Source organism: Podarcis pityusensis (assembly GCF_964106645.2).
Source record: "Podarcis pityusensis genome assembly, chromosome: 5".
Lineage (NCBI taxonomy): Eukaryota > Metazoa > Chordata > Lepidosauria > Squamata > Lacertidae > Podarcis > Podarcis pityusensis.
Window position 1 is genome coordinate 86,642,020 of NC_138032.1, and position 19,261 is coordinate 86,661,280.

The following is a 19,261-nucleotide window of genomic DNA, read 5'->3' on the forward strand; positions in this document are numbered from 1 at the left end:
GTAATCCGGGGTAGCAAGAGTAGAAGTTTGTGTGAATGGACACTCCATAAGAAATATTCCATTTAGCAGCACCATGGAATATGACCAAGCCCATGCTCCCCTGTGCCCTGAAGAAGTGTGGCAGCTCTTTTGGAAAGAGTGGCATTGCCACCACTTGTTCTTTCAATAAACAGAACTTTGTATGAATACATCAGCCACAAGGATGTTAAATTTTCATTCACCTTCTCCTATCAGTAGCGTAAAATATTTTCTCGCTGCCCGCTTGCAAACGAACCTTGTTTCGGTACCAGCAAAAAACAGACACCCAACCAGCAAAAAACAGACACCCAACCAGACACCCAAGAATGAAGACATTCTTCTAAGCCACTGCCCAAATACTGCTGAGTAAAACAACACAAATCCATCTTTGGATTGAACGGTCTTATATCAGTTTGGTCACCTTCTTGATCCAGGGCACAAATTTGCTGACTTTTGTGTAAACACCAGGAGAGTCTTTTCGCCCGCACCCATATCCCCAGGAAGTGATCCCTAGAATTACCCAGTGTCCACCTGACCTTTGACACATTAGCGGACCCCCACTATCCCCCTGACAGCTGTCCACCCGGTTATCTTCAGAAATGTTTCCAGCGCACAGCATACGATTAGTGAACTTCTTTCCATAACGGGATTTGCACACTCTTCTTGGGAGTAGGGGCACCGAGCCCTGGAGTAATGTCCTTGAGTATGACCTCCCTGAAACAATAATAGGTTATATATCTAGTGTAGCTCAGATAACCAAAAATCCTACCCACCAAACACAACTATTGTTCTCCAGCACAATTTTGATTAGGTTAACATAGGAAAAAAATATCCTTCCCTAGGCCAGGATGGTATTCTAATGCAATGTGAAGTGGATTTTGATGTGATCTTCTTATACAGTCGTATCTTGGATCCCAGACAGCTTGCAACTTGAACATTTTGGCTCCAAATGCCGCAAACCCAGAAGTGAGCGTTCTAGTTGGCAAACATTCTTTGGAAGCAGAACGTCCAACAGGGCTTCCTCAGCTTCTGACTGAGTGCAGGAAGCTCCTGCAGCCAATCGCAAGCTGTGCCTTGGTTGCTGAATGTTTTCAGAAGTTGAACGGACTTCCGGAACGGATTCTGTTTGACAACCAAGGTATGACTGTAATGTGTTTTTAATGGGGCAGGGGAGCTGGTTTAAATAAAAAGTTGGCAAAATGCTGGATGTGTTTACAAGACAGGATACGCAAAGGTTAGCTGTAACTAGCATCATGTGTCTAAAGGTAAAGGTAAAGGGACCCCTGACCATTAGGTCCAGTCATGACCGACTCTGGGGTTGCAGTGCTCATCTCGCTTTATTGGCCGAGGGAACCAGCGTACAGCTTCCAGGTCATGTGGCCAGCATGACTAAGCCACTTCTGGCGAATCAGAGCAGCGCACGGAAATGCCGTTTACCTTCCTGCCGAAGCAGTACCTATTTATCTACTTGCACTTTGACGTGCTTTTGAACTGCTAGGTAGGCAGGAGCAGGGACTGAGCAACGGGAGCTCACCCCGTCGCAGGAATTCGAACTGACGACCTTCTGATCGGCAAGTCTTAGACTCTGTGGTTTAACCCACAGCGCCACCCGCGTCCCTATCATGTGTCTAGGCATACATTAATTCTGCAAAGTGAACTGCCCAAATCCTTGTAGAGCAGAGTGATCTTGCAGTGGTTGCTGGAGCACTGCTTTCCACATGCTGCTGATCATAGGAAAAGAATTAGGGTGATCTGGGGACATGCAGACTGAGATCTGGGAATAATCCATGTGTATTATGTGATCATCTGCAGAGTTCTATAACGCCAGGGTAGCTGGCAGCCTATTCAGTAGTGCCTATCTGGGATTATCCCTCTTAAACCTTGCAACTATGAAAACAGAAACAGAAACCTGCATAAATTTGTGGGTACATTTCCTGTGCACGGCCTTTCCTGTGCCCATTCTTCCTTCATACACTCCAACATCTTCCCAAGCACTTAGCAAATACGCTCAGTATTTACACATGTAGTTCACATACTGCTATGATACAGAGACACCGTAGGCATACGCTCGGTCTAATCAGCACATTTGATGGCGTTGCCTGTCCCTCTATTTCCCAACAGTGGCAAATGGGTACATCCGTTCCCAGGCCTTATGCGTTGGCAGTTTTTAAAGCTTCCAACAACTGGAATGTTTGCAAATATCTCAATAAATGCCCTATCAGATGAGAAGGGAGGGTATTTAAATTAATTGCCAGAGTTCTCAGCCAACGGCTAGTGCGGACTGTGTTTACCCAAGTCTTTTTCTTTAGCAGAATTTAAAATGAATTTGGCAAAAAGACTGTCTTTCCTGCAAATCAGCTTGTTTTGTGCTTTAATTTGATGCTGAATTTGTCTCTGTATAGTGAGCGCCCTAAAAGATTATCTAAAGCTGGGTAGAACAGACACCCCAAATATTACTATCTCTTTCCATGTGAAAAATCCTGACACAATCTACAACTTACCTGTATCTCCCCAGCCAGATATGACGCAGGCCTGTCTATCTATAGAAGACTTCTCCTTCCTCTCAGGAAGGCAGACAGGAAGGACATGGTGGCTGAAGGAAAGACAGTTGCCGCTTTTGCCCCGAATTCTGACTAAAGCAATGTCATTGTCGTTGCTGCTAGACTGGTAGTTCCTATGAAGGACAATTTTCTCCACCGGCAGCTCTCTCTCGAACTCATCCCTCACACCAGTGTGGTGGTCTCCCACACGCAGCAGGTAGCGCCGTACATCTACTCCAAACCTGGCCATGAGAGAATGATCAGTCAGTCCATTACTCATCCATAGAGATGACTCACCTTTGTCTCCTTTTCTTGTTCAGCATTGAAATTTAGATTGCAGTCTCCCTGGGCACAGACCCAGCTTTTCTGTTCATGATATTCTGCAAGGCATCATGTTAACTGATGGCACTAATGTGAATACACAAGATCACCATCTCAAGACTGCCACTCTCTTGTGTTTACAAAAGGTGGCCAATTGTGGGCTCTCTTTACTTAGGTAGGTATTTTAGGTGAGGGCCATAGGTTGACGGTTTTGAGTTGGGGACAGAATGGCAATCGTGCTTTGCACTTCTGCACTTTAAGGACTCTTTTACTTGCAAACAGCCTGTTACCTTTTGAAGCAATGTGCTGCCGTCAGCACCCAGCAGTTGCTGATAAGAGTCGCCCCACACAGCAGACGAGCATCTCTGTGAAACCCCTTTAGACGTAGCGAGACCTGCCAAGGCCAGCCTCCTCTGAAAGAGAAATGGGAGGCAACGTGAAAAATACAGAGGTAGACGAAATAAGAACAGAAGGAAGGGTTATGTGAAGGATGCTCCATGCTTCATTGATTTGCGTTTTTTCTTAAAGAAACTCTGTTAGCTAGTGGCACAACCTTCTAGAGTAAAGTGAGCGTCACCAGCATAAATATCATGACTGAAATGAGCTCATTGATGTTTGGTGCTGTACAAGTACAGACAGCAAGAGGTCATCGCTAAGGGTATTCAACTGAAGGCTCATGAAAAAGGCAATAAGAGGATGCAAAGAGAATGCACCTGCTTAGGTCCTGCCACAGCACTGGCAGAGGAGACTGGGGGCAGGTCATCCAACAGGACAGCCAAGGCAGTTTCAGTACCAAATCTGGATCAAAATGGGTCTAGATAAAGGAATCTAAGAATGCCTAGAGGTATGCAAGCACCTTGCCCCCAAATCCAACCTGATGACACTTGGAAAAATAATCAGAGTTCCGAGACCATTGCTTTCAGAGTGGTTTCAAAACTGCCTCCTTTCATAACAAGGCATTAAACGCCTACTGGGCTCAGTAAGCCATCCCGCTTCTTCCCAGTCTTATGAGCCAAGAGGTGCACAGAGCAAGCAAATAGGCAATATATCGCATTCCTACAAGCAACTTTTCTGTTATAACCTTAGTCCTCAGTAATGAAATTCATTCAATAAATTACGGCTGGAGTCTGTCCAAAGCATCCAAATCATGATGGATGCCAGCATATATATTTTTAATTCTCAAAACACACCGCAAAAACAATGTGCCAATTTTGGCTTCTTAAAACCAGCCTCTGGGCCTAGATAAAGAAAGCCCCAAACCACTCAGAGTAACTCCACTGGGTGGCACTGCATAAATGCAAAACTGGCAGAAAAGGGTTTATGTTTTTGTCATCACCATCATTGACACAGTACAGGCTCAAATGCAAGATCTCACTTGTATTTTTTAAATTTGGCTTGAGTTTCCCATCACTTGCATTTGAACCATCTTCCTGTCATTGTCCCAAGCTCCCTAGTATAACATTACTGAATAGACTCTGCTCTGTGGGAAAGGACACGAAGGAGCAATTACCTAGATTGGCCAAGCATTTTCCTGCCTAAGTCAACTTATTTCTGAGAAGAGAGTACCATTCAGTTCCAAAGAAGTATATACCTGATACTATTTCTTACTAGGGCTTGCCAATCAGAAGGTTGGCGGTTCGAATTCCCGCTACAGGGTGAGCTCCGATTGCTTGGTTCCAGCTGCTGCCAACCTAGCAGTCTGAAAGCACGTCAAAGTGCAAGTAGTTAAATAGGTACCACTCTGGCGGGAAGGTAAACGGCGTTTCCGTGCGCTGCTCTGGTTCGCCAGAAGTGGCTTAGTTATGCTGGACACATGACCCAGAAGCTGTATGCCAGCTCCCTCGGCCAGTAAAGCGAGATGAGCGCAGCAACCTCAGAGTCATCCGTGGCTGGACCTAACGGTCAGGGGTCCCTTAACCTTTAAATTCCACTGAATTCAGTTCCATTTACTCTCTAGTAAGGGTGCTTAGAACTGCAGCTGGGCAGTGTAGTCGTATGGTATTGCTACACCAGTGGCTGCAAACAATGGCACAACATTGGCATAACGTAGCCACAATCTTAAGCGACAAAGTAGACAACAAGATAAAACCTGCTTTAAAGGAGAGTCAACATAGAAACACTGGCAGACATTCCTTCGGTGTCCTTGGCAATTCTGATGCCACCCACCGACCACTGCGTTGTGCATCCCTGCTGTCACATTAGCCATGCATGAAAGGAGCCGATCAATGCACAGCAATGCCCAAACGACCCAATGACATCACCCTACACACCATGCATACAAAGCACAATGCGTCAGCAGCCACAAACGCAACCCCAGTACAGACAGCTGTGGCACAGCAAGCAGGAGCCCAGATAGACACATCTGAGGCAGATGGAACTCAGGACGGACAAATAGTCCCAATCAGAACATTTCCTGGCACTTACATATGTCAGAATGCCTGTGAGCGTGCATAGATCTTTTAACTAGTCAAGGCGCAAGTCTTTTGGTGAGGAAGGGGTTTAACCCTAGGTGAAAAGGAGAGGGTGTCTGTATTGCCCCAGGCAGGGAGGCAATGGGTGATTCTTCTTTTTCCTGCTGCTACTGGGTTGTTTTCATTTAGTGGACCCATTTCTCTATACATGATTACTGGTTAGTTATTTGTTAGTTCAGCACTGGAGCTTTTGATTGATGCAAGAACTCAGTGGAAGGTGTGTAGGGAAACTGTTGTTGTCTGTTTAGTTTTTTCGGCAAAGGATGAATGCAGGCGTATTACGCTGGGGTTACGTTCCTGGATAGCGCGTGTATACATGCAATTGTTTATAGTGAGGAACAGCAGCTAAAAAGCCGAACTCTGCCAAAAATCCGCCCAACTACAATCGCTCCCTCCAAACCTCTTTTCTCAAACCCCAACGCTTCACAGGCCTTGAAGATCGGTGCAAAGGCTCCTGGGATTGCAGCAGCAAAGACTCCTAGGACCGCTAGCTGTTTTCCTGCTCTTTTCATGCCATTTTTGCAGTTTTCCTGTTCTTTTCGGGCCGTTTTTGCTCCTTTTGCTCCTTTTGCTCCTTTTTGCAGTTTAAATCACTTATACATTATTTCAAAAACTTATGTCATGTGGTACGGCTTAATTTCTAAATACAGTGGTACCTCGGGTTAAGTACTTAATTCGTTCCAGAGGTCCGTACTTAACCTGAAACTGTTCTTAACCTGAAGCACCACTTTAGCTAATGGGGCCTCCTGCTGCTGTTGCGCCGCCGGAGCACAATTTCTGTTCTCATCCTGAAGCAAAGTTCTTAACCTGAAGCACTATTTCTGGGTTAGCGGAGTATGTAACCTGAAGCGTATGTAACCCGAGGTACCACTGTAAAATGTATATGGAGTATATGTTTTCTGGAAACCATACTTGGGCCCTCTTACATAGAAGCTCTTTCCATGTCCACAGATGTGCAGAGAACAATAAGTAGCCCAGCAGCTGACTTGTACTTCACGTCTGGTGGTACAGTCCTCCAATGCACCTGGAGCAGCAGAGGCTAGCTCAGGGAGTACACAGTGCAGGGTCAGGTGACATGGTCCTCTACAAAGTGCCGCCTGAGGCGGCCACCTTACTCTGCCTAATGGTAAAGCCGGCCCTGCATATGTCCCATCCTGAAGACAGCAGAAGTGAGCAATACAAAAGGGCGCTTGCCCAACAATCAAGACAGAGCTGGATCAACTACAGGCTTCATTGAACAGCATTGGAGTGAGCAAGAATAGAATTCCAAATGAGTCCTGCCTAGTTAACTGCATTTTCACCAGCAATTGCAAAAGACCAAAACAGAGCACAAACCCCGCTCTTAAATTTGCCCGTGTATTGCTTGACTATCAGGAATCTCACCCTTTGACCAAATGATTAGAAGGGATTAGAAATAATCCTAAACACTACTTGGGAGCAGTGTTAATCTTTCGCTCTGGGTAATTCATGCAAACCTCATGAGGAACTATGAAATACACCCAAATTAATCCATTTTTCTATCATGCAACAGAACAACTGGGCTAGGAATATAAGAGGCTGGTTTATACCAGCTCAGACCGTTGGTCCATATAGCACAGTATTGCATTCTCCATCTAGCAACATCCTTATTATTATTATTATTATTAATAAGTTGCAAGTGAGGTATTATTATAATAATAATAAGTTGCAAGTGAGGTACCTGAGAGATTTGTTTCCACCAATTATCCTTTTTTTGCGATGGTGAAGCAAGCGCCGTCCACACATGCCGAATATTGAACCTGCCAATAAAGCCAAAGTGATTTAAACACATAGCCTCACATCATAGCCCTTCAACACAATCTGCCGGTACTCCGTTAATGAACATTTTGCCCTTGTATAAAGATTTTGAAAAGATAATACCACTTTAATTAAAAGACAACTTTTCCCTTCTCTTGCACCACTATCTTGCATGAAAATTTCAATAGATTAAAACCAGGGGAAATGCTTACAAGCCATCATGAATGTTAATGGTCAATACTGAAAAGTAAAAATGAAAACAAGAAGAGTCTGGTGAAGCATTTCCCCACCCATAAAAACAAAGCATCGGAGAAAATAATTGTTTCGGACAAAATAAAACATGCACGTTACGCACACTTTTTGCAAATTCGATCTAAAAATCAGTTGCAGCCCTAGGCAGGCATAAAGGTCATGGAAACTCATGGTGTTGAGATACTTGATGTTGTAGTTGGAGGCGGTTGACAACAACCCTTAAAACTCCTTAAAACACTAACAAATGTATCATGGCATAATCTTCCTTTTAAGGACATACTTTTAATAGCAAATGTTGATGGCGGTGGTGACAATGCTAGGTTGCAGCACCATGGTCAGCAGAGGGAAGTACCATGGTTGGGAGTGGGAAGCCTTATTCTGGGGCCTTACCAAGAAGTCAACAAGCTATTGCCAGCAGTAGGTTCTGAAACAAGAGCATCAGGGAGCATTAGGACTGATCTGTCCATTGGGTAATTCGCACACTGCAAAACAATTAAGTGGGATTGAGGAAGGGTGGGGTTTTGGGAATCTAACGTAGGGGCCTGCTTTGGAGGCAGGGACTAGGGGCCTGAATAAAAGACAAGAGTGTGGATGTCACAAATAACCCTGTTCATCGGGGTTCACTTGGTGCATATTGCCTCGTGTGTGTGTGTGTGTGTGTGTGTGTGTTTTAGGGGGTGGGATCAGGGCCAAGGGTCACTGAGAGTTTGTTGGGGTGTTTTTTCACCCTTTCTTCCCATTTTGTTTGTCAGGGTGGGGGGAATAGCTCCCACAACTTGCTATTTGCTTTTGGAGTTGCCATTTGCTGTAATGCAAAGCTGCTCTTTGTCTAATGAAAGCCATGATTCTCTAGAAGCTAAACTTCATGCTAAAGTCTACACACAACTACTGAAAATGCCACGGAGAGAGAAGAGTACGGTTAATATGCCACACACCTGCATTTGTGTTTGCCTGGTTCTCCTCCTCCTCCTCTATGTAGTCACAGATCACTCCGGCATCTTTCCAACAGCTGTGAATGTTGCTCTTGCGGGTGATGCATTCCCCCAGGGTGTGCTCAGTGCCACTGCACTCCACCTTGTCCAGATGGATGGGTGCGTGTCCTTCAGCAAGGTAAGCCATGGACTTAGCTTTTGCAATACCACTGCAAGGAGGGAATCAGTTGAATGGAACACCATGGAAAACAAGCTTCTGTGCTTAGAAAAGCCCCTCCGAAAATCAATCGCCATCAGATTATGGACTCCCTTGTCCCCTAAGAATCCAGGTCACATTATGTCACCCACTGGTAGGAAGCAAACTGCACCAAACCAAAACTCAAGGAAGGACTCCCTCGGAGCAGGGAGATCATAAGCAATGCATGCCAAACTCAAATACTTCAACACACTGAGGTACCATTAAGATCAGGCCATTTCAAGGACATGGACAGCTAATTAAACAATCTATGTCCTTTTGAATTGGGGAGGGGAGTATTATTTGGTTGGTTACTATGTTGTGTAAAAAGGTAAAGGGATCCCTGACCATTAGGTCCAGTCGTGACCGACTCTGGGGTTGCGGCACTCATATCGCTTTATTGGCCAAGGGAGCCTGTGTACAGCTTCCGGGTCTTGTGGCCAGCATGACTAAGCCACTTCTGGTGAACCAGAGCAGCACACGGAAACACCGTTTACCTTCCCACCGGAGTGGTACCTATTTATCTACTTGCACTTTGACGTGCTTTCAAACTGCTAGGTTGGCAGGAGCAGGGCCCGAGCAACGGGAGCTCACCCCGTTGCAGGGATTCGAACCGCCGACCTTCTGATCGGCAAGTCCTAGGCTCTGTGGTTTAACCCACAGCGCCACCCGCGTCCCAATTTGTTGTGTATGTTTGTGTAAATTGCTGTAAATTGTGTAAATTGCTGTAAATAGCCCTGTGATCCTTGGATGAAGGGCAGGATATAAATTTAATTTAAAAATAAACAAAATAACCAGTGGCCCTACAAATGTTGGATCCAGCTCCCCTAAGCCCCAATTGACAGAGCCAATGACTAAGGGACGACTGGAGTTTCAGTCCAACAACACTGGGAGAGCTGCAGGTTCCCCATGCCTGCATTGATCAATCCTCACATAGCCTGAGAAGAATCAGCACAAAGAAGCTGCAAGAAAGAGCGCTTCAGCAATACAGGCAGACAAACAGCACAGAATCCACAAACTGCATTTGCAGATTAAACCAAAGCTGTTTCCACTGCAAAATGGAGAGAGCTGGAAAAGACCCCTTGAGGAATGAGGGAACAGAGCTCCCTTGAAAGTCCCAAGAGGCAAAAGAGGGCTATGAATAAGCACCTGTGGATTGGGGGGGGGGGCATAGCAGGCTTCACCCTTCTAAAAGCTTCATCAGGCAAAACTAGCCGTTGACCATGGACTTTGAATATTCTACCCTCCAACCTTAAACAATACATTGTGAATCAATTACCTGTAACCCATCTGCTTGCAAACTACAGCTGCATCTCTATCTGTCCAGCCCTGGTCACAGACACTGCCCCACTGTCCATTCAAGAAAACCTCGACACGCCCCTCTTTGGTGCCGTTCCCATCCACCAGCCGCACAGGGATCCCTGCATGTTAAAAAGGGCACTGTTTAGAACACACTAAAGAAAGAAGACAACTGAATAGTACAATATAGTAGAGCTGTTGTTGTTTATTATAATATATTGAACTTATTAGTCCCTTTTTAAGTAAAAGTAACTTGAAGTGACTTACAAAAGGCAACACATACATTGAAACCAACATAAAACGAAGAGTTCATCCACACTTCTGCTTGTCCCATTTCTAGAAAGGCCATGGGTCCAAGAGGTTTTCCCCTGCTCCTTTTCCAGGGAAAACCTGATCTTTAGCTTTAGATCAGAGTAAGTGGCAGGACTAACACATCCCACCCAGAGTTAGTATGGAGGCAAGCTCTTCTTGTAAATAAGATCGGCTTAATTAAAAAGGGGGAGGGGAGAGAGATACAGACAGAAAGGAAGAACGTGTTTGGGAACCAAGAAGCTCCATTTGTTGTGGAACTTAAATAACCTGGCCTGAAATCAAGGAAGTGAAATAGATAAAATGAAGGAGAAGGAAGCAATACACAGGTCACATCCATGCCATTCATTTAAAGCACATGGCTTCCTCAAAGAATCCTGGGAACTGTAATTTGTTAAGGGTGCTGGGAGTTGTAGCTCTATGAGGAATAAACTATAGTGTCAAGTATTCTTGGCATGAAGTGGCGTAAGAGCACTTTAAATGTATGGTGTGGATGTGATCACACTTGATTAGAAAAGGCTAACTGACATCCATTCTTCTGAAGTATAGTTGTACCTTGGAAGTTGAACGGAAATTGTTCCGGAAGTCCGTTGGACTTCCAAAATGTTCAGAAACCAAAGCACAGCTTCAGATTCAATCAGAAGCCACGTCGGACGTTCTGCTTCCAAAGAACATTCACAAAACGGAACACTCACTTCCACGTTTGCAGCATTTGGGAGCCAAAATGTCCAAGTACCAAGGTGTTCGGGATCCAAGGTATGACTGTACTAATTCACTCCTCAGCTCATTTGTCTGATGGGATTAAAGGTAAAGGTAAAGGGACCCCTGACCATTAGGTCCAGTCGTGACCGACTCTGGGGTTGCAACGCTCATCTCACTTTATTGGCCGAGGGAGCCGGCGTACAGCTTCCGGGTCATGTGGCCAGCATGACTAAGCCGCTTCTGGCGAACCAGAGCAGAAACGCACAGAAACGCCGTTTACCTTCCCGCCAGAGCGGTACCTATTTATCTACTTGCACTTTGACGTGCTTTTGAACTGCTAGGTTGGCAGGAGCAGGGACCGAGCAACAGGAACTCACCCTGTCGTGGGGATTCGAACCACCGACCTTCTGATTGGCAAGTCCCAGGCTCTGTGGTTTAACCCACAGCGCCAACTACAGCTAAAGGGAAACTAACAGCAAGAACAGGTCCAGGTACACTCTCTAGGAGCCAAACAAGATGCGACGCTTTCACTTGTCCTGTTCACATGTGGGATGGAGTGGGTGGGTGTGTACCTAATTCTTAACATCGAAATGAGGATGTGAAAGAAACCGAGTCTTGCCACCCGCCATATTACCTCCCTCCTGTTCTCTCACTTTCCTCACAGACCAGCTGCGATTAGAGCCAGGATCCAAGAAAAGTACCTCTACCAATGGAGAGGAGGCTTCAGTGTCCCTCGCGTGTGTACCCCTTTTAATGTAAAAATTATATCCTGCCCCTCTGATGTGTGAACAAGGTAGGTGCACACACAAACAAACCCCTATCATGTCCACTTGGCCTGAAGTAAATGGATAAAAGAAGGCCAACTACTTTGAGCTCTACAGCCCAGAATCCAAGTGGATTTCCCAGCGAGGGAATGTGCTGCACAAAGTTGCGTCAGCACCAAGCTCTCACTGCCTTGGAAAATCCATAGCTAATTACCTGTAGCCTCTTCAGTGATCCTGTTGCTATCGGGGGAGCAGTGGACACCCACGTCCTCTTCGTGTGAGCAGTCGTGCTGCCCCCAGTTGCTGTGCGGGCAGTCAAAGAGCGACAGCTCACTGCCTGTGCAAGCTACATCATCCAGTAAGATGAAGCCTTGTCCAGAAGCAAATTCCCCCTCTGCTGCCAGCTGTGCGGGGCCACTGGAGGAAGCAAGCAAACATGTTGATAGCAGATCTTTTCCTCAAGGGATTCCTGTGCAGAACATCTGTCTTAACCAGCAAGGGCTCAATATCCCTTTGAACCCATCAATGCAAAGGAAGGTCCTGTAGCTATACTTTCTTACAGGGCCCTGCAGATACTTGACAGTGTACTCAGAAAGCACTGGAAATCCTGGAAGGCCTGCTCTCTGCCTTGCAGGCCTTTCCCCGCCTGGTCTGGAAGGGCAGGGCCAGGACTGACTCCAGCTACAAAAGCTGAGGCTGCTGAACAGACTCTTGGGCTGTGGCGTTGTTTGGAGGGTTTGTTGTGGGTAGGGGTTGCTGTTGGTTTTTGTACCTTTATTATAGATCTTGTTGTGATTTATGTGGAAATTGGTGGCGTATTTTTTATGTTTTATTTATTTATTGTTTATGACTACTTTTTATGTTGCAGTTACATATTTTTTTTCATGTTGTAAACTACCTTGAGCATGGCTTGAACTGTGCAAAGGCGACATACAATTATGTATGTATGTATGTATGTAAGGGAGGGTGTAGGAATAAATAATTCCCTTGTTTCTCATTTAACTCTAACAAAACAGTGTGTTTTACAAGGACTAAAGGCAGGATCCTTTGGTATTTTTAGCTTTCCCTTCTCTCATTTTTCTCTGTTTCACCCTCACAGCTAAAATCTGGATTCTATGCCCTGTATGTATACCGACTTGCCTTTTTTGCTTATGTCATTCTGGGTATGTTCATGGTATTATAATAATAGCAAAAACCCTAATATTAATCATACATAGGATTGTGCACATTTTGTAAAAAAAATATTTTTTGTGAGCTATTGTTTCTTTTGGAGATTTAACATATTTAAACATTTGTATAAAACAGAAAATCTGCACCACTTCCACACTCTTCAAGATCTTCCCTTCTTACTAAGGGCAATACACAAAAGTATCATCAGGAGTTGTGTGTTGCTCTCCAATTGTGAAGTCAGTTTTTATATGCAAGGTTTTGTCTTGATTCAGATACCGCAACTAGTCATAGTTGAGGAAGATTAACTATGGTTTGGTGCAGTGACTAAGACGACAAACCCTGGCTCCTTGCCAGCCAGCAAGCCAGAATCAGAAACTGTGGTTTGAAGTGAGTTTGCAAACCATGGGATCTGCTAACTAGTTTGTCATAATTGACCCACACAGCTGGCTAATCTAAAACCCCTTGAAAAGAAAAAAGAAAAGAAAAGAAAAGAAAAGAAAAGAAAAGAAAAGAAAAGAAAAGAAAATTATGTCATTCTGGGTATGTTCATGGTATTATAATAATAGCAAAAAACCTAATATTAATCATACATAGGATTGTGCACATTTTGTAAAAAAAATATTTTTTGTGAGCTATTGTTTCTTTTGGAGATTTAACATATTTAAACATTTGTATAAAACAGAAAATCTGCACCACTTCCACACTCTTCAAGATCTTCCCTTCTTACTAAGGGCAATACACAAAAGTATCATCAGGAGTTGTGTGTTGCTCTCCAATTGTGAAGTCAGTTTTTATATGCAAGGTTTTGTCTTGATTCAGATACCGCAACTAGTCATAGTTGAGGAAGATTAACTATGGTTTGGTGCAGTGACTAAGACGACAAACCCTGGCTCCTTGCCAGCCAGCAAGCCAGAATCAGAAACTGTGGTTTGAAGTGAGTTTGCAAACCATGGGATCTGCTAACTAGTTTGTCATAATTGACCCACACAGCTGGCTAATCTAAAACCCCTTTGAAAAGGAAAGGAAAGGAAAAAGGAAAGGAAAGGGAAAAGGAAAGGAAAGGAAAAAGGAAAAAGGAAAGGAAAGGAAAAAGGAAAAAGGAAAGGAAAGGGAAAAAGGAAAGGAAAGGAAAAAGGAAAAAGGAAAGGAAAGGAAAAATGAAAAAGGAAAGGAAAGGAAAAAGGAAAGGAAAGGAAAAAGGAAAAAGGAAAGGAAAGGAAAAAGGAAAAAGGAAAGGAAAGGAAAAAGGAAAAAGGAAAAAGGAAAAAGGAAAGGAAAGGAAAGGAAAGGAAAGGAAAGGAAAGGAAAAGAAAAGAAAAGAAAAGAAAAGAAAAGAAAAGAAAAGAAAAGAAAAGACAGAATATTATTTAGACTTGCATTTACCTGAAGCCAAGCTGTCTGCAAGCCACCTGGGCATTAATACCTGTCCAGCCGTCATCACACACGCATCCCCAGCTTCCATTGTGGTATACCTCCACCCTTCCTTCATTGGGTTTGTGGCCTCCTGCCAGTCGAATAGTACCTTCTGCTAGCATGAGTGAGAGAAGGATAGGCAAGTCATTAAGCAGGAAGAGTCCTTCCCTCCCATCCTATGATCCTGAATACTACACACAGTTCAAGAGGTGAACACCCCCAATTACCTTAAAGAAATGTCTCTTGGCAATAAATCTTTCGAGAGAGACAGCTTAGATGCCTTATAGCAGGCATCCCCAAACTCGGCCCTCCAGCTGTTTTGGGACTACAATTCCCATCATCCCTGATCACTGGTCCTGTTAGCTAGGGATGATGGGAGTTGTAGTCCCAAAATAGCTGGACGGCCGAATTTGGGGATGCCTGCCCTATAGCCTTCTGCTGTAGAGCAAAGCCAGGAGGTCCTCATTACTCCAAACCATGACAATGACTTTATATTAAAACACAGCAGCTACAATGTCAAGCCCAAGTCAAACACTTTTAAATGCTGTTTATTTTAATGAGAACAAGTTAAGCTTGTGTTTCATGCACGCACTTAAATGAATGAGAATTAAATGCACAAATATAATATGATAATAAATAAGTTGGAAAACACCAACAATGTGCTGCCTCAGATAGGGTGGTTGTTGTTTTTTTGCATTTGAAAAGAGAAGTCAGCACTGAAATCAAATCTCAGAATCTCCACTTTATTCCTTTTCATATTATAATGTTTCTAACCTCCCTAGTTGCACAAAAGAGGCTGGAAGTATATTTTTATTTATTATCTATACCTCTGAAGATTGTGGGGCAGTGTACAATATAAAAATACATAGCATAATAACAGACAAAAACAATACCCCCCCTCACATATTATTTCATTCATGTTTTCCCTAAAGGCTTCAGCCAGAAACTGGGAAGGAGATAACAAGCCTGCCTTCATTAGATCATCCAAGTCCTCCCCAACTTCTTCTTATAGCAGCTTTCCATTACTCCCCCTCTGCGTTTAGCACAGAAGCTCCTGTGTATATACTGCTATAAGGAATCATGGAATAGTGAAGGGAGCAGACAGCAGCATTTGGGGACAAAATCACTGAGGTAGGAAACCTGTGCCTGAGCTGAACCACTTTAGACTGCAGGTGGGAGCTTATCTAAACGAAGTCATCACCCTACAAAATAAACAGATTACTGCATATAGAAAACAGGGAGGAGGCTAGGCTAGTCTCCTTTGTTTACTAGTTTTAGACTCACAGAGAATCTGGGAGTCCCCACCAGCACTCCGAAGCGGTACAATGCAGCCAAATATTTGCCATCTCAATGAGAAAAAGGGTTCATGAGGGTCTGCCTCCAACAAGCCGCATGTTCTCTGCAGAAGTGTCAGAGGCATCCATACCTGCAAAGGGGTCACAAATTACCCCTGCATCTTCAATGTGGTCACAGTTGTGTTCTTCCCAGCTACTTTTCTTGCACTGGTCCAATGAAAGCTCATTGCCTGAGCACTCCACTTCATCCAGCAGGATTGGGCCCAAGCCCTGTCCAAATTGAGCCCAAGACACGGCCTTTGGGGATCCGCTTGGAGGGAGACAAACATTGCACACCGTGAGGACCCACAGAGTTACCTCATCATCACACAAGAAATGTGATCCAGTATGGCAGCTTTGCGTTCATAAATGTCCCCACATAAAGTAGAGGCATTGACAGATTACCTGAAGCCCAGCTGTCTGCAAATCACCTCAGCATCTTTGTCATCCCACTGGTCGTCACAAATGGTGCCCCAAAGGCCACCATGATAGACTTCCACTCGACCCTCAAAGCTCTTTTTGCCCCCCACCAGACGAAGCGGAGATCCTACACCTGCTCTTCAGGAAGGGAGAGACAAAAAGAAAGAAAGAAAGAAAGAAAGAAAGAAAGAAAGAAAGAAAGAAAGAAAGAACATGGAAAGTAAAATAAAAACTGACTCCTCGTAGCAAAGGACAACAGTCATTTAGCAATAACAGTAAAACCTTTTATTTTTATTTTTTTTGTTCAACGAAACATCGTTGCTTCAGGGGTTATACTCCTAATGTTTCTACTGCTGTAACAAAAGAAAAAGGGGGAAAACCCATAATCAGAGAAAACAAGAATATTCCTCAAGAAACTAAAGGATCTATAGGGATCAAGTGTACATGGTTTCAAACACCAGCAATGGGAGTGCACAGCATCAGCCTACTGTTGGTTCTAGTACAGTGGTACCTCAGGTTACGTACCGTCCTCAGGTAATGAGCTCCACTAACCCGGAAGTAGATGCTCCTGGTAGCGAACTTTGCCCCGGGATAAAGGCGGAAGTCATGCGAAAGCAGCGCGGCGGCAGTGGGAGGCCCCATTAGCGAATGCACGCCTCAGGTTAAGAACGGTTTCCAGTTAAGAACGGACCTCCAGAATGAATTAAGTTCATAACCTGAGGTACCACTGTATATGGAGTCTGCAGGTTTTCATAATGCTTCAAAATCTTCTTTGACCAGAGACAACAATTAGGCAATGAAATACGCAAGTTGTGTTCACGTGTGCATCCTGGGCAAAGATACCTGTGTCGTGCCTTTTTCAGCACCGTTAAGAATGATGGTTTGTTGCTTGCCATTTTGCTAAAAGGGCTGGAATGGTCTTTTGGGTGTGCTTTTACTTTTAGTAAACAAAATTAAATTAATTCTCTGGCTTACCTTGCGGTGGGGCACATTTGGCCACGGCATTTCCGTGCTTGCAGGTTCTGAACATCTCTTGGTAGCTACATTGCAACAACATCTTCTCATGCCCACGGCAGTTTGCGGACTGCAGGTGGAAGGGTATTGGACCCAAACCAGAATAACTCTCCCTTTGGGCTGTGCCAATTTCGCTAAGCCGGAAAGTAGAGCATGCAATAAGTCCAATGGAGATTAAAAGTCATAGTAATAATAACAACAAAATACCATAACACTGTTCTGGTCCTGTGGTAAAAACCAGGAGGGCTATCACATGCCTGAACATTCCTCCATTAAAAAGAAACCAGTTTTGAACCTAGAAGCTGGGTGTCTATGGAAAAGGGTTCTTCTTCACATGCTTGGATTCTGTGGATATTTTTTTTTACTGGCCAGATAAAATAGGTAAAAACAGTTGTGCATGCTGCTGATTTGGGTGCCGGTGCTACAGTGGTGTGTATGTACAAATTAAGTCCCATTTTTAGAGACAACTTTTTCTTCTTACATACTATAAGCAATCCAGTTTTTCATTGTTGACTTAAGAAAAAGTTGCAAATTCTCCCATATGGAACTGAACTGCATTGTTACAGAAGAGATGAGATATGTATAGACAAGAGAGTTTCAGAGGATCATTCAGTTGCTCCAGCCCAATTGGGAAAAGTGCTACAAGTTTTATGAACCTCTCTCTATTTAAATGAAGACTACCTAAGACCACCTATGGAGGAAATGTTATTCCACTCTAGAGAGGCAGAAGCTCTCTCTCTCTCTTTGTCCAGTTGTGATTGGTTTGCCATATTTGCCCTATTCATCGGTGGCCCCTTTATCCTTGAAGCAGATTCGAACTCAGGTCAGGTTTTCCTCACATTGGGGTTGTGGAAAATTAATATATTTAGACTGCCTTTGTCTCTTTGTCTGTTTAGGAATGAGTAAAATGTATGTTTTCAATAATATTGTTATGAGTTTTTGGGGGATGGGGCAGGGAGGAAGTAGATTGTATGCAGAGATCCTTCTAACCTCTGGATCCATCAAGTGTTAAAATATCAGCCAAGCTAGCTTCCTGTTTGAGGTGATCACCTGGGTGACGGGCCATTAAGGGAAACAAAGGGAAGGGGTTCAGTGTGAGATGGCAAATGGACGGGGTCCCTCCCTCAACTCATGGTTAGTTAGAAGGACAAAGAGAGAGTTAGAGCTGAGTTGCAGTAATGTGACCTAGACAAATCAGCAAGCTGGAAAGAGAGTCAGAGCAATGTTTTAGAGCAATGATTGATTTCTGTCTGAGTCCAAGGATGTGCCTATGGGAGAAATAAGACCTTTTGGAGGCGTTAATCACAGGTTCAGGGTTGATATATGTGCAAATGAACCATATATCATAAAGAAACCACAGCCACTGTGCCTGATTCCAAAAGGAAACACGAACCGTGGGTGAACGCCTGGAACCCCTGGAATCTCGCACTGCTCGGAGATTGGGGTTGCATGCAAGAATATCAAGGGGATTATGGTCTCCAGCATCTAGCATAAGAAAGAGGTGCTGCCTCCCCACAATGAGACATCCCTACCTGAGTCCTAGCTGTCTGCAGACCACACTGGCATCCCAGTCTGTCCAGTCATCCCCACAGATAGTGCCCCACAGCCCATTGAGGTACAGCTCCACCCTGCCACTCTGAATCAGTCGCACGGCACCTGTATCAAAACAGAGAGAAGCCAAACAGTACTGCACCAAATCTTTGAAAAGGCCGAGCAATGTTTAAGCGCAATCTCCCCACATCAAAACACACACACAACAAAGCAAGTAAAAAAATTCCTTCCTGTAGCACCTTAAAGACCAACTAAGTTAGTTCTTGGTATAAGCTTTCGTGCATGCACACGAAAGCTTATACCAAGAACTAACTTAGTTGGTCTTTAAGGTGCTACAGGAAGGAATTTTTTTACTTCGACTATGGCAGACCAACACGGCTACCCATCTGTAACTACAACAAAGCAAGTCAAACAAAGACCCTGAATAGTTCTTTTAGTTTGGGGCTCCATCTTCAGAGCCCCTCTAACCATGAAAACAGGTTCCTAGAGAAGGACACCCAGAGTTGCAGCAGAAACAATGGAAGCAGTTCCTAGATTCTTAGGAATCAAAGTATTATCACCTTGGCAAAAGCTGAGACCACCCTCCTCCACTTTTTCCTGTTGCTTCAACCTTATCCTTTCTTCTTTTGCAGCCATTGACTTTCAGATCTTTTGAGTTCTTAAATGGGAGGCGAGCAGTTCCTTCCACCTTGCAAGCACTCCTAGCACATAATGTTTGCAGTCGTCTCTTTAGAAGAGTC

The 19,261-nt window shown here is 44.2% G+C and overlaps 1 protein-coding gene across 3 annotated transcripts in view; it reads right to left on the reverse strand.

Moving 5' to 3' along the window:
- Positions 1 to 313: 313 nt before the first annotated feature.
- LOC308477570 (neurotrypsin-like) overlaps positions 314 to 19,261 on the reverse strand; it is a 33,551-nt gene continuing 14,603 nt past the window's right edge. For 2 of the 3 annotated variants that reach the window (XM_081006298.1, XM_081006297.1), the window contains exons 6-17: positions 18,503 to 18,626; positions 16,932 to 17,104; positions 15,942 to 16,089; positions 15,629 to 15,807; positions 14,173 to 14,317; positions 11,834 to 12,036; positions 9,825 to 9,966; positions 8,314 to 8,519; positions 7,050 to 7,128; positions 3,170 to 3,292; positions 2,520 to 2,800; positions 314 to 732 (exon numbers count right to left, since the gene is read on the reverse strand). In XM_081006298.1, coding sequence (XP_080862424.1) covers positions 422 to 732; positions 2,520 to 2,800; positions 3,170 to 3,292; positions 7,050 to 7,128; positions 8,314 to 8,519; positions 9,825 to 9,966; positions 11,834 to 12,036; positions 14,173 to 14,317; positions 15,629 to 15,807; positions 15,942 to 16,089; positions 16,932 to 17,104; positions 18,503 to 18,626 — 2,114 coding nt within the window. In that variant the 3' untranslated portion in view covers positions 314 to 421. The remainder of the gene's footprint in view (positions 733 to 2,519; positions 2,801 to 3,169; positions 3,293 to 7,049; positions 7,129 to 8,313; positions 8,520 to 9,824; positions 9,967 to 11,833; positions 12,037 to 14,172; positions 14,318 to 15,628; positions 15,808 to 15,941; positions 16,090 to 16,931; positions 17,105 to 18,502; positions 18,627 to 19,261) is intronic. The other variant, XM_081006299.1, reaches the window with a different exon arrangement.